Genomic DNA, 13,296 nt, shown 5'->3' on the forward strand with positions numbered 1-13,296 from the left:
TGTCCTAGAGTATGGAAGCTTCAGATCAGGCTGGGAGGGAGTTTTATTTCACCTGTCCCTCCCTCGTGGCTCGGTGCTGGGCTCTCAGGCGGAGCCACGGAGCCCAGGGCATGAGTGTGGCCGCCGAGCCTGTGGCTTCTGCTCTTGTCCCCTGAGATAAGATGGGGTTCTGGTAATGACCCTGAATAAAACAAAGTGCTGGAGCAAGCTGGACATTTAAGTTCCATTCTGTTTTGTACCTTTTAACATAGGTCCCCCAGCCAATAAACTTGTGCCAAGAACTTAGTTCTACGCAGTGTCATTCAGTAAAATAAAAAAGATCTAGCTTTTCTGCATATGAAATTTTAAAAATGCCTCCCTCCCTCCCTTCATAAGTCTTGACTGCGTTGGTCCTTCTTTCCTTAATGTTTTTCTTCCGTATGTCCCTCTGTCAAAATACATTGGTATAAAGTTGTGAATTCTCCATTTTGAGAAGGATTTGCTCTCATTCTGAGATTGTCATTCCTGTTTTTTTGGTGTTAAAATTGCTTTTTTCCCCCCCCACGGCGCTCACCATAGCACATACCCTCCCCAATGTCCATCACCCAGCCACCCCATCCCTCCCACCCCGCACCACTCCAGCAACCCTCAGTTTGTTTCCTGAGATTAAGAATTCCTCAAATCAGTGAGATCATATGATACATGTTTTTCTCTGATTGACTTATTTTGCTCAGCATAATACCCTCTAGTTCCATACACTTCGTTGCAAATGGCAAGAGTTCATTCCTTTTGATGGCTGAGTAGTATTCCTTTGTGTATCTATATACCACCTCTTCTTTATCCATTCATCTGTCGATGGACATCTTGGCTCCTTCCACAGTTTGGCTATTGTGGACATTGCTGCTATAAACATCGGGGTGCACGTACCCCTTCGGATCCCTACATTTGTATCTTTGGGGTAAATACCCAGTAGTGCAATTGCTGGATCGTATGGTAGCTCTATTTTCAACTTTTTGAGGAACCTCCATACTGTTTTCCAGAGTGGCTGCACCAGCTTGCATTCCCACCAACAGTGTAAGAGAGTTCCCCTTTCTCCACATCCTAGCCAACATCTGTTGTTTCCTGACTTGTTAATTTTAGCCATTCTGACTGGTGTGAGGTGGTATCTCGTTGAGGTTTTGATTTGGATTTCCCTGATGCCGAGTGATGTTGAGCACTTTTTCATGTGTTAAAATCACAGTGATAACAGGTCGTGGACGTGCGCGCGCGCACACACACACATACACTGATCTCTATTATCCGCTTTTTTTTTTTTTTTTTTAACCTCCTGCCCTCTCTTGATGAAATACAAAGGTAGCAGCCACTTATCAGTCCCAAGTTGGTGTTTACTGTAAATGTTCGTTGGGGCGCCTGGGTGGCTCAGTCGTTAAGCGTCTGCCTTCGGCTCAGGTCATGATCCCAGGGTCCTGGGATCGAGCCCCGCATCGGGCTCCCTGCTCGGCGGGAAGCCTGCTTCTCCCTCTCCCACTCCCACTGCTTGTGTTCCCTCTCTCGCTGTGTCTCTCTCTGTCAGATAAATAAATAAAATCTTAAAAAAAAAAAATGTTCGCATGTGTGAAATCCGGGAAGGCCTTACAGGACGGGACCATGGGCCGAGGAGGGGGTGGGGATGGGGGAGAGCAGCCTTGGGTGGTAACCCAGTGACCTCAGAGCCCCTCTGGTGTGAGTCCTCTCTCAGGCCCCTGAGTCCCTTTGTAGGGGATAGAAACAACTGAAATTGATCAGGAATTTAAAAAGGGACAACAGGGAGGTTTTTGACTAAGGGACCTCAGAGATGATCTCTGGCAACTTTTTCAGGCTTCTTTATTTTCGTTGAGGATAAAAGTTTTTGTATCTCTGTACACCTCAAAATTTACCCCTTTTTATCTCCTTAGAGAGTCCAGAAAAGCAAATTTATTGTTACTTCCTAGGAGTCGTTAGTAAACAGGGAGTGAGTGGAATAGGCCACAGGATAAGTAAGCAGTTACGTTGGATTCTTTTTATGCTTGTCTTGGTGTTAATTACCATGGTGATTTGACATCATTCTAATCTATTGTTTTTGTTTTTAAGATTTTATTTATTTATTTGAGAGAGAGAATGAGAAAAAGCACATGAGAGGGGGGAGGGTCAGAGGGAGAAGCAGACTCCCCACCGAGCAGGGAGCCTGATGCGGGACTCGATCCCGGGACTCCAGGATCATGACCTGAGCTGAAGGCAGTCGCTTAACCAACTGAGCCATCCAGGCGCCCTCATTCTAATCTATTGTTAATCAGATTTCAAAATGAGAGAGAATACTTTTTTTTTTTTAAGATTTTTATTTATTTATTTGTCAGAGAGAGCACAAGCAGGGGGAGTGGCAGAGGGGGAAGGAGGTTCCTCGCCAAGCAGGGAGCCCGATGCAGGGACTCAATCCCAGGACCCTGGGATCATGACCGGAGCTGAAGGCAGACGCTTAACAGACTGAGCCACCCAGGGGTCCCGAGAGAATACTTCTTTGTGCCATTTCATAGTCCTTACATTAATTTAGGTACATGTTACGTTAAAGGAGGGAATCTTTTAAAACCGACACATTAGGGGCGCCTGGGTGGCTCAGTTGGTTAAGCGACTGCCTTCGGCTCAGGTCATGATCCTGGAGTCCCGGGATCGAGTCCCGCATCGGGCTCCCTGCTTGGCAGGGAGCCTGCTTCTCCCTCTGACCCTCCTCCCTCTCATGCTGTCTCTCATTCTTGCTCTCAAATAAATAAAATCTTTAAAAAAAAAAACAAAAAACCGACACATTAGTTTAACAATTTAAATGTATTAACCTTAAAATTCTAAAGGTGGCTAAGGTTTTTTTGTTTTGCTTTTCTGCATCTGCCTGCCCCCCTTTCAATCCTGTAAAGGGGCGTGTGGTAAGGGGGGATTCTGGGTCTGCTTCCTACTCCAGCTGTGTTCCCCCTAAAACTGCCCTTACTTACATTGCATGTTGGGGCTGTGTCTTTACAAGTCAGTGATTCTTGATTGTTCACTGCAGTATACCCAGTATTTAGAATATATTCTAAATATAGTAGGTGCACAATAAATATGAGTTGAATGACTCTTGACGGATTGAAGGACAGTAGAGTTGACCCTTGACCCTTGAACATGGGTTTGAACTACATGGGTCCATTTATACGTGGATTTTCTTCCATAAATGTGGTATTGTATCATTCACAGTACTGTGTGATGACAGATGGTGGCTACACTTGTGAGCACAGCATAACCTATAGAACCTATAGAATTATAGTGTTGTCTAATCACTGTGTTGTACACCGGAAAGTAATGTAACAATGTGGGTAAACTGTGCTTCGATAAAAAAAAATACAGTGCAGTACTCTAAGTGTATTTTCTCTTATGATTTTCTGAATAACCTTTTCTTTAGCTTGCTTTATTATAGAATACAGTATGTGATACATGTACAAAATATGTGTTTTGGTAAGGCTTCCGGTCAATAGTAGGCTATTAGTAGTTAAATTCTTGGGGAGTAGAAAGTTATGGGGATTTTTGACTGAGTCCCTTTGTTGGTAGTCCCAACCGCTGTGTTGTTCAGGGTCAGTTGTATTAGCATGATTCAATAAAATCCACCAACTGAGTCTCCAGAATGTTTTATTACCACCACCAATAGGCACTAATGCTGACTGGTGGGAATATGGTCTTTGTCCTTTGCCTGTTGACATCCTGGCAGAATACCAGTGTGCACTGACATGGCCAATAACTAGGGTTTTATTTTGTTTTGTTATAAAGGTTTTATTTATTTTGGGGTGGGGGCAAGCAGACTCGGTGCTGAGCGGGGAGCCCAACATGGGGCTGGGTCCCAGGCGCCCCGCCAAAAACTAAGTTTTAAGAAAGCAGAAAGTTCACTAACTGGATGATTTGCCCTGCATCATTACCCTTGAACAATTTCTTTATAGGAAATACAATTCAAATAATACGCCTATATGTGTTATTTTACTCAGATTCATGTGGACAAACTGGACATGTTTAGAAACATGCCGGACATTCTTCATCATCTCACAACGGACCGTAGGACTCAGATCCATGCCTGTCGCCATCCGAAGGTACGGAGTAAATTGTTTTTCTTATTGTGGGTGTGATGCATGGAAAATGGAATTTTAGGTCCAGAAGGAAGCTCTGAAATCCCATTTTCTAGGCCCTTCAGTTTACAAATGTGACCATCGAGGCTGAGATCCTGCAGTATTACCCCAGGCTGTGCAGCTGGCTGTCACGGTGTTGCGTTGCCGTAGACAGTGTGGCAGGAAACACATGGACCCGCTTCGTTTTTTTGTGAAATAAATCTATACGCATTTGATACATGTGTATTTGTAGTGAATTATGTGAGTAATGTATTTGTAATGAAATTAGTAATATGTTAGAGCTTATAACTTAAAACATTTATAATCCATTGTTACTTATATTTGAGACTCATGACCTATGTGCACATTTATAAACTATTTTTTTCTACTCATTTGATATAAATACTTAGATATACCTTTGCTTCAGGCTTTGAAATGGTTTTATGTATTGCTGGTCCAGTTTCAAATGAGCGTTTTTAGTGTTTTTGCAACTCATTTGTAATTCATTTTCGAATGCCACTGTAGAACTCCGTTCACTTATTAAATGCCCTTCTGTTACTAAAGGTCAGGTATTAAATTTTGCATTTACCCTTAACATTTTTTTCCCTCTCAAATATATAGTCATTCAGCATCACTAATACTAAATCATGATCTTCAGAAGCGGGGCTTTGCATGATCATGATTTTCCTCTAAATTTTAAAATATCTGAGCATTCAAATGCAGAGTAATTTTTATTTTAGTAAACACTGCATTTATATATATATATATATATATATATATTTATTTATTTATTTTTAAGATTTTATTTATTCATAAGAGACAGAGAGAGAGAGGCAGAGGGAGAAGCAGGCTCCCAAGGAGCAGGAAGCCCGATGCGGGACTCGATCCCAGGACCCTGGGATCATGACCCGAGCCGAAGGCAGATGCTTAACCATCTGAGCCGCCCAGGCGCCCTGCATTTATATATTTAGATACTCATTGTGGTAGTAATATTGGCTCCATCGCCAAAAAAACCTAAAGTAGACTTGCTCAGCCCTAAAGTAAAGCATAAATTAAAAAAAAAAAAAAAAAAAAATCTTACCTGTAGCATGGAATATACTACTTCACACCACTGTAGGATAACTATAAGGTAAGAAATTATTTTGGTGATTGGTAAGCTGCATATCATAACCTGAGTCATGAACTTTCATCCTTTTGTGTGTCTACATAGACACACACATCCTCACTGAATTCACAGATGGATAAAATCACGTAGATACAGAATAGCAACTGTTTTGTCCCTTTTTTGTTGGACTTGTAGCCCTTCATCCTCACAAGTCCCGTAAATCTTTTAATTGGCAGATTTCTCTGCCCTGAGTTTTCTTTTTTTTCTTTTTTTCTTTTTTAAAGATTTTATTTATTTATTTGAGAGAGAGAATGAGATAGAGAGAGCATGAGAGGTGGGAGGGTCAGAGGGAGAAGCAGACTCCCTGCCGACCAGGGAGCCCGATGAGGGACTCGATCCAGGGACTCCAGGATCATGACCTGAGCCGAAGGCAGCCGCTTACCCGACTGAGCCACCCAGGCGCCCTGCCCTGGGTTTTCTTACATCCCACAAAGTAGCTGCCTTTGTAACTGTCACTCCTGTCGCTTCCCACATGGCTACTTGCCTTGGAACACTCCTTCGAATGGCTTCGTTCTCCGGTCCCATGGCCTCAGGAATACCGCTCACAGCTCGCAGCGCCCCAGCGTGCTCCTCGGCGGCCCCCTCCTCGTCAGGACCCACACGAAAAGGCCCCCGATGGCCTTTGATTGGAACGGAGTGCTAACAGTTTCGTAGGAAACCTGATCTAAACATGACGTCTTCAGGAAAATAGTCCCACTGTTTTTCAGCCTTTTAAAAACACTTTTGTTTCTTTTTCCTCCAACTTTATTTTGCAAAAAATTGGTTATGTAGCCCATATTCATTCTTCCCTGGTTGGGGAGTAGTGTCCTTTTTAGCCTGTGGAGGGGGAGCAGGGCATCCTGAGCAAAGGTCAGGTGTTTGTTGCGGTCACTGTGGCCTCTTGCATCTCTTGATGTAGATCAAGTCTCCAGCCTTTTGCTTTTCTTCAGGACATTGATATTTTCGAAGAGACCAGGTCAGTCATTTTGCAGAGTGGTCCTAAATCTGGAATTACCTGATTGTCTCTTTACATCTACTTTCTTATTTGATGTCCTAAACTTGTAAACATTTGTTTTTGAGACCGTGCCTACAAATTTGTTGAAAGTGTTGAACTGCTTTTCTGTTTCTGAAATCTTTTAGGCAGAGGAATATTTTCATTGGAATAAATTACCTTGTGGAATTATTTCCAAAAATAGAATTCCACTCCACACAATCAGCATTAAGCCATCCACTATGTGGTTTGGAGAAAGAACCAGAAAAACAAATGTAATTGTGAGGTAAGAAAGCAACCTCTCTTTTGAGAGAAACCTTGCTTTTGAGGTAACTTACCTGATTTATTTTAGCTTTTTGTTTGTTTCTTTTTAAAGATTTTATTTATTGGGGCGCCTGGGTGGCTTAGTCGGTTAAGCGTCTGCCTTTGGCTCAGGTCATGATCCCGGGATCCTGGGGTTGAGTCCCGCATCAGGCTCCTTGCTCAGCAGGGGGTCTGCTTCTTCCTCTCCCTCTGCCTGCCGCTCCCCCTGCTTGTGCTTGTGCACTCTCTATCAAATAAATAAAATCTAAGATTTTATTTATTTGATAGAAGGGGCAAGGGGAGGGGCAGAGGGAGAGAGAACCCAACTCTCAGCTGAGCAGGGAGCCCGATGCAGGCTGATCACAGGACCTGGAGATCCTGACCTGAGCTGAAGGCAGATGCTTAACCGACTCAGTCTCCCAGTCGCCCTTATTTATTTTAGTTTAAATGCAATCTAGCCTAACCCAAAGGGAAGGATATACTATAATTGTGGAGAATACCTTCCAAAATTTAAATGCTATTTAAAGAGGTGCTATTTCCAAACCTGCCTAACGGCCAATACCATTAGCCAGGGTTTCCTGAGGTCTACTCCAGTCAGATGGCTGGAGAGTGACTGCGCCTTGCTTGTCAGGGAGTGGGGAACTGACGTCGTGGGGCATAGAAGCCCTTGGTGGAGTAGAGGAGTACCATAACGATCATCATATTTTGGCAGTACTTCCTTAATATTGGGTATTCAGAATGTCTACAAATATTTCTGGAAAGAGTTCCCTCTTGTCCCAGGGAGAAACCCTTGATTGTAGGGTGATTTCATATTGGAATAGACTAAGTGGGAAGGCATGAAATTGAGAACTTAGCTTTGATACGTGACCTTTTAATTTTGTGTTTTCATTTCCCTTCAGGACTGGAGAGAGTTCATACAGAGCTTGTTTTTCTTTTCATTCTTCCTACAGTGAGGTAAGAGGATCCCATGAACTCAGAACCCTGTTGCCAACTGCTTTGGCAGCCCCTTGATGGTTGGCAGCAGTAGTCCCCTTGACTACCAGAGGCATCTCTTTTTCTACTGCTTAAGATTTGTTGTGGCTTTTCCTAAAGACATTTAGGGAACATGTCAGTAGATGAGCTGTGTTTACTGAGTACAGAGGAAATTGGCTATTATCACTTGTTTTCAGCCTAAACATTGAAGAATATTGATGATTAAGGCTTTCTTCGAGTCTTGCTTCCTGCATGTATTTTAACTTCCCCACTTCAGTTGCTCTGTTCACTTGTCATAAGAGGATCATAGATCTTACGTGAAGGAGTACCACAGATAAAATCTCATGGGCAGCCTTAAGGTGCTGTCCAGATTTTTGTCGTCTTCCTCCAAAATTTGATTGTGCTGAAAAACTATTTAAAAAATAGTCCTGAATATTTGGCACTAGGGAAAAACCAAGGTGATTGAGATAAAGACCTTGTTCTTGGGAAGGACATACTATATTGGAATTACTCAGTTTAAGAAGGCTTATTAATTGGTTTCATTAGGATCCTTTTTTTTTTCTTAATTAGCCAACATATAGAACATCATTAGTTTCAGATGTAGAGTTCAGTAATTCAGTTGCATTGTTAGGATCCTTTTTATATAGGAAATTGACCTACTCACTAGAGTGGGAACTTGATATGTGTAATGTATTTGCGTACTCCTCATGCATTTCTAAAGTAAATGCTAGCATCTTAGAAGTGTTGAGTTTTAGTAATTTCGTGTACGTATCAGGAGAAAAAGGTATATAAAATCAGACTTTGTATGACACTTTAAGTCACATATAATTTTAGTTTGACCATTTCGGCACTTAAAACTTGATTTCCCTGATAACTATTATTTTTGTATTTGGGATACATGGATACAGCACTGCAGCAGTGAGCCGTGGCCGTGTTAATGATTTGAACAGGTGGATTCTTCCAGAGCTCCAGGTAGTGGCATTCTTATCAAGTCAGCCGTAGTATTGTAAATGATTCTTTATCATATTATCAAAATACCAGTGACCTCTCTATTAAATAACTGACCTTAACTTTCAGGTACAAATAGGTTATCTGACAGCAGCTTGGAAGGAGTTCATTGTGATGGTATAATTTACTGTGTTTTCCTCATTTTATCCTGAAATCTCAGATTGTTGTCAGTCTCCTCCTGGGGATTTGTCTTTGGTTTGGCATCTGGCTCAGCATCAGGGTCCCTTCCTTTTGATCTCTTAGTGGCTGAGTATCCTCTCTGTCTCAGCCACGGGGAAGGCATCTAATCAGGGAAGAGGGTAGACCTTACTTTTTCACTTAGGACTACTTCTGGCCCATAAGCCGTCCTGGGATTTTATGCAATTACCCCCCAGGAAGGAGATATTCCCTGGTGCTTGAGCAGAGAGATGAAGCAGATAACCCCCCCCCCCCTCCACTGCCCTGCCGTCGGCCCTCCACACGCCCCCTGGATTAGCCCTAGTGGTCACCCACATGGAGGGTCACCGTGAGCTGTGCTTGGTCATATTCTCTCAGGGTGGTGAGAAGGAGACAGGCTTTCCTGAAAAGTGCTCTAATTAATAGGCCTATCCTAAGTATAGATCATGTTGAAATATATTTAAAAACATAAATAGTAGATTTAAAAAAATTACTTTAGAGCATGCACTCGAGCAGGGGGAGGGGCAGAGAGAGAGAAGAGAGAATCTTGAGCACACTCCCTGCAGAGCCCCATGTGGGGCTCGATGTCATGACCCTGAGATCATGACTTGCACTGAAACCAAGAGTTGGCCGCTTTACCAAGCCACCCAGGCGCCCCCGTAAATAGATTTTAAGTATCATTTCCTGTCAGTTTTTTTTCCTAAATACAGCTGATCCTCCTTATCTGTGGATTCCTTATTTACAAGTTTGCTTGCTCACTAAAATTTGTGACCCCCAAATTAATATAGTTGCAGTGGTGCATGGTTGTTTGCGGACGTGCCCAGCAGAGTGGTGAGAAATGGGAGTCACTGGCCATGCATATTCCCAATTTAGGCTGAACAAGGGGGTGCTCTGCCCTCTCCGCTGAGCTCATAGGGTAAACAGGGGTCCTTTTGCAGTCAGTTTAGTGCTGTGTTGTACACATTTCTGTGCTTTTCTGGAGGGGTTTCACTGTTTAAAATGGCCCCCAGGTGCAGTGCTGAGGTGCTGTGTATGTTCCTAAGCACAGAGGCTGGGATGTGCCTTATGGAGAACATCCATGTGTTTGATAAGCTTGGTTCAGGGATGAGTTATGGTGCTGATGAATGTGAGTTCAGTAGTAATGAATCAACAACAGTACATACTGAATAGGTGTCTTTTTTTTTTTTTTTAAGATTTTGTTTGTCAGAGAGCCGTGCGCACGCACAAGCCCAGGGTGCGGGGGAGGGGCAGAGGAAGAAACAGGTTCCGCACTGAGCAAAGAGCCAGATGTGGGACTGTATCCCAGGACCCTGGGATCGTAACCTGAGCCGAAGGCAGACGCTTAACCGACTGAGCCACCCAGGCCTCCCTGAATTGGTGTCTTTAAACACAAACACATGTAAAACAAGGTGATGCATGATAGGTTGACAAGAATGCAGTGACCAGAGGTTCACAGGAACCTTATCTTCCCCTTAGGAGTAGTGGTTCACTGTTTGCTAATTCACCATTCCCAGTGATCTCAAGGAACATAACCCCTACGGATAATGAGAATAGACAGTGTTCATGAATTGTTTTAAAGCAGTCATCTGATGTAAGGAGATCAGCTTGTACAAGGGACAGAGGGTGCCCCTGTAGGAGGTGTCTCTTGTCTCCTTTGGCCACTTCGTTTCTAAGTAGAAGTAGCCTCAGATTTCTACCAGCCTCAACCTTGAATTAATTATGCAAATCATATAGGTTGTGGGCAGGTAAATAATAGTTTCTGTTTGCATGCCTGCTCTGAAAATACAAAAGAATTTATGAAAAATACCTGAAGAATGAATTGGTCTTCTTTTTTCTCCTGTGTTAAATAAGGTAGCCACTTTATTTTAATATGGAGTTACTGATAATTCCTGGGTTCCCACCTCTTTTGATTTGGTAAAGTTGGGTTCTAATAATTACTCAGAACTCAGTTTCCCCATTTGCAGAAGGGAATAAAATCCTTTGTGTTGTCATTATCATCTTTGTGATGAATAATTTCATTGAATGTTAAACATATGCCAGGTGCTGAACACTTCACATGCATTATTTCATTTACACTTTGAGATGAAGAATCTAATAACTTAGAGACTTCAGGTAACTTGACCAAGGTCACATGCTCACCAAGATCTATTAAGTGACAAAGCCGAAACTTGTCTACATTGTAGAGATGTTTTGAGGAATAGTGACAGAGTTCCTATTTAGCATTCTGAACTTTGCATAAAATCAAGGTAGTCATGAAATTTTTGCATGCAATTGTCCTCTAGATTAGAATAAATTTAGAACAGATCAAGCATCGTGGAAGATGCAATTTCCCTATTTTATTTGTTGGAGGAAGAAATGCAATTCTAAGACCTTGTTTTCTTGTGTGTATTAAATATTCAGCTTAATTCTAATTTACTTGAGGGGAATTAGTTAATTATGGGTGACTTCCTTAGACAAGGAAACTAATGTCATTTAAAGAAATAAAGGGGTGCCTGGGTGGCTCAATCAGTTAAGTGTCTGCCTTTGGCTCAGGTCATGATCCCAGGGCTCTGGGATTAAGCCCAGCAGTGGGTTCCCTACTCAGCAGGGGGCTTGTTTCTCCCTCTCCCTGTGCCCCTCCCCCCTACTTGTGCGCTCTCGCTGTCAAATAAATAAAATGTTAAAAAAAAAATCTTTGAATTCCACTAATCAGTAATTCCTAGTCCTTGCTGTGGAACAGAATCACCTGAAGAACATTTAAATATCCTGATTCCCAGGCCCCGCTGTAGCTCAGTATCAAAGGGATTTGGGGGTGGGCCTGAGTGTTGGGTATATCTTTTTCCTAAGAGGTCCCCCCAGTGATCCCCATGTGCAGCTAGTATTGAGAACAACACCATAAGAAATTCCTGCTCTTTGTCCTGCCTCCCTTTTGTTGCTTCTCTAACATCCAGATTTTTCCAGCATAGAGATAATTGACCCATTTTATTTTCCTTCCTCTAGATTAAAGATTTCTTGAGCTACATCTGTCCTGTGAACGTATATCCAAATGTCATCCCAATAGGCACAACTATGGATAAGGTTGTAGAAATGTGAGTAGTTGCTCCTTGTGGAACTTCTGTTGTTGAACAGGATGGATGCGGAGACTAGTTTGGGGCCTAAGAACGGGGGCAAGGATGTAAGTGAGATGAGCATGGCTGTAAATACGATTCTGATTGGGAGCCTGACGGCTTTCTTCAAGTGGGTGTGTTACATATAATCCTGAAGGCTTCTGGGAATCTGGCACGGGGAAGCTGTTGGCAGTGAGGCCCTCAGAAAGGGCAGGCCATCCTCAGGTCTTATTTCCGTGCCCTTTTGTATTTTATCATCACCGTGCCTTAGCTTTCAGCCTCTAGAATGAGGAGATCAGATTTGTGAGACTCTTATGAGAGAGGAGTAAACCCCATTAAACAGGGAAGAGTCAGCAGCCGGCTATACTGTATTTCCTGAATGCCAGGTGTCGCTGTATTACTTAATCGTTTTGCTGCTCAGCGGGAAGTCTGCTTCTCGAACCTCTCTCGCTCTTTCTCCCTGTCAAATAAATAAAATCTTTAAAAAAAAAGTTTTGTAGAATAGGGACCTGCTTTTCTGCAGTGCAAGAGCAAATACAGGGGTTTTGCCTTCCCTCAATCCTACAATTAGATAGCTGTGTAACAGGCTGTATTTAAGTGCTTATAGTTACCACTTTATTACAGTGAAGTGGTTTTTTATTTATTTTTATTTTTTATTTTTTTAAAGATTTTATTTATTTATTTGAGACAGAATGAGAGAGACAGAGAGCATATGAGAGGGGGGAGGGTCAGAGGGAGAAGCAGGCTTCCTGCCGAGCAGGGAGCCCGATGCGGGACTCGATCCTGGGACTCCAGGATCATGACCTGAGCCGAAGGCAGTCGCTTAACCAACTGAGCCACCCAGGCGCCCCTGAAGTGGTTTTTTAATTATTAAACCTGGCTTTTCAGTTTTTAAAAGTAGATACATAATTTTCCCCATGGCCAAGTTTTTATAATCTCTGTAAATGATGCTTATGTTCTAGCAGCTTTCCCCACAGGTAAAAATAAAATACTCATATTCATTTCAGCTTAAAGCCTTTATGCCGATCTTCCCAAAGTACTGAGCCAAAGTATAAACCACTTGGAAAATTGAAGAGAGCTAGAAAAACTCACCTAGACTCAGGTAAGAAAATGACCCTGGTTTCAGAGGTGTGGGTTTCCATGCAAGACTTTTTTCCACTCTGGTCTGGTGAAAGCTGCATTGGGCAGAGGTGGGCCTAGGACCCACTCTCAGATTTTGCATTATGGCTATATAATGGTGTATTTCATCTTTGTACATTTAACTTCAAGTCTGTTTTATACCGCTCATTATTGGGTTAAATTGTAGATTTGTTGTCCAGTTGTCCAGACATGATGGTGGAAAGTATCTAAGAATTGTAATATGTCCTTTTTAAAATTGGGTTTAGGTGTGTTTATTAGCTTGTGTAAATGCTACTAAGGGTTTTAACACTTACTTTCTGTTATATGCCTCTCCGTTTTCATAGAGAAATTTTATATTTATATTGTCATAAGAGAATTCATAGTATCACAATAGACTTGGTAGTACAG

General features: G+C 42.4%; 1 protein-coding gene across 8 annotated transcripts in view; it reads left to right on the forward strand.

The window, feature by feature from the left end:
- DCLRE1C (DNA cross-link repair 1C) overlaps positions 1 to 13,296 on the forward strand; it is a 31,757-nt gene that overhangs the window by 15,009 nt on the left and 3,452 nt on the right. For 7 of the 8 annotated variants that reach the window (XM_045874373.3, XM_064592028.1, XM_064592029.1 and 4 more), the window contains 5 exons: positions 3,993 to 4,094; positions 6,394 to 6,530; positions 7,447 to 7,501; positions 11,663 to 11,751; positions 12,777 to 12,871. In XM_045874373.3, the coding sequence (XP_045730329.2) occupies positions 3,993 to 4,094; positions 6,394 to 6,530; positions 7,447 to 7,501; positions 11,663 to 11,751; positions 12,777 to 12,871 (478 nt within the window). The remainder of the gene's footprint in view (positions 1 to 3,992; positions 4,095 to 6,393; positions 6,531 to 7,446; positions 7,502 to 11,662; positions 11,752 to 12,776; positions 12,872 to 13,296) is intronic. The other variant, XM_064592027.1, reaches the window with a different exon arrangement.

The sequence above is a fragment of the Mirounga angustirostris genome, unplaced genomic scaffold (assembly GCF_029215605.1).
Source record: "Mirounga angustirostris isolate CCGP_5_RB_7025 unplaced genomic scaffold, mMirAng1.0.hap1 SCAF_5, whole genome shotgun sequence".
Taxonomy (NCBI): domain Eukaryota; kingdom Metazoa; phylum Chordata; class Mammalia; order Carnivora; family Phocidae; genus Mirounga; species Mirounga angustirostris.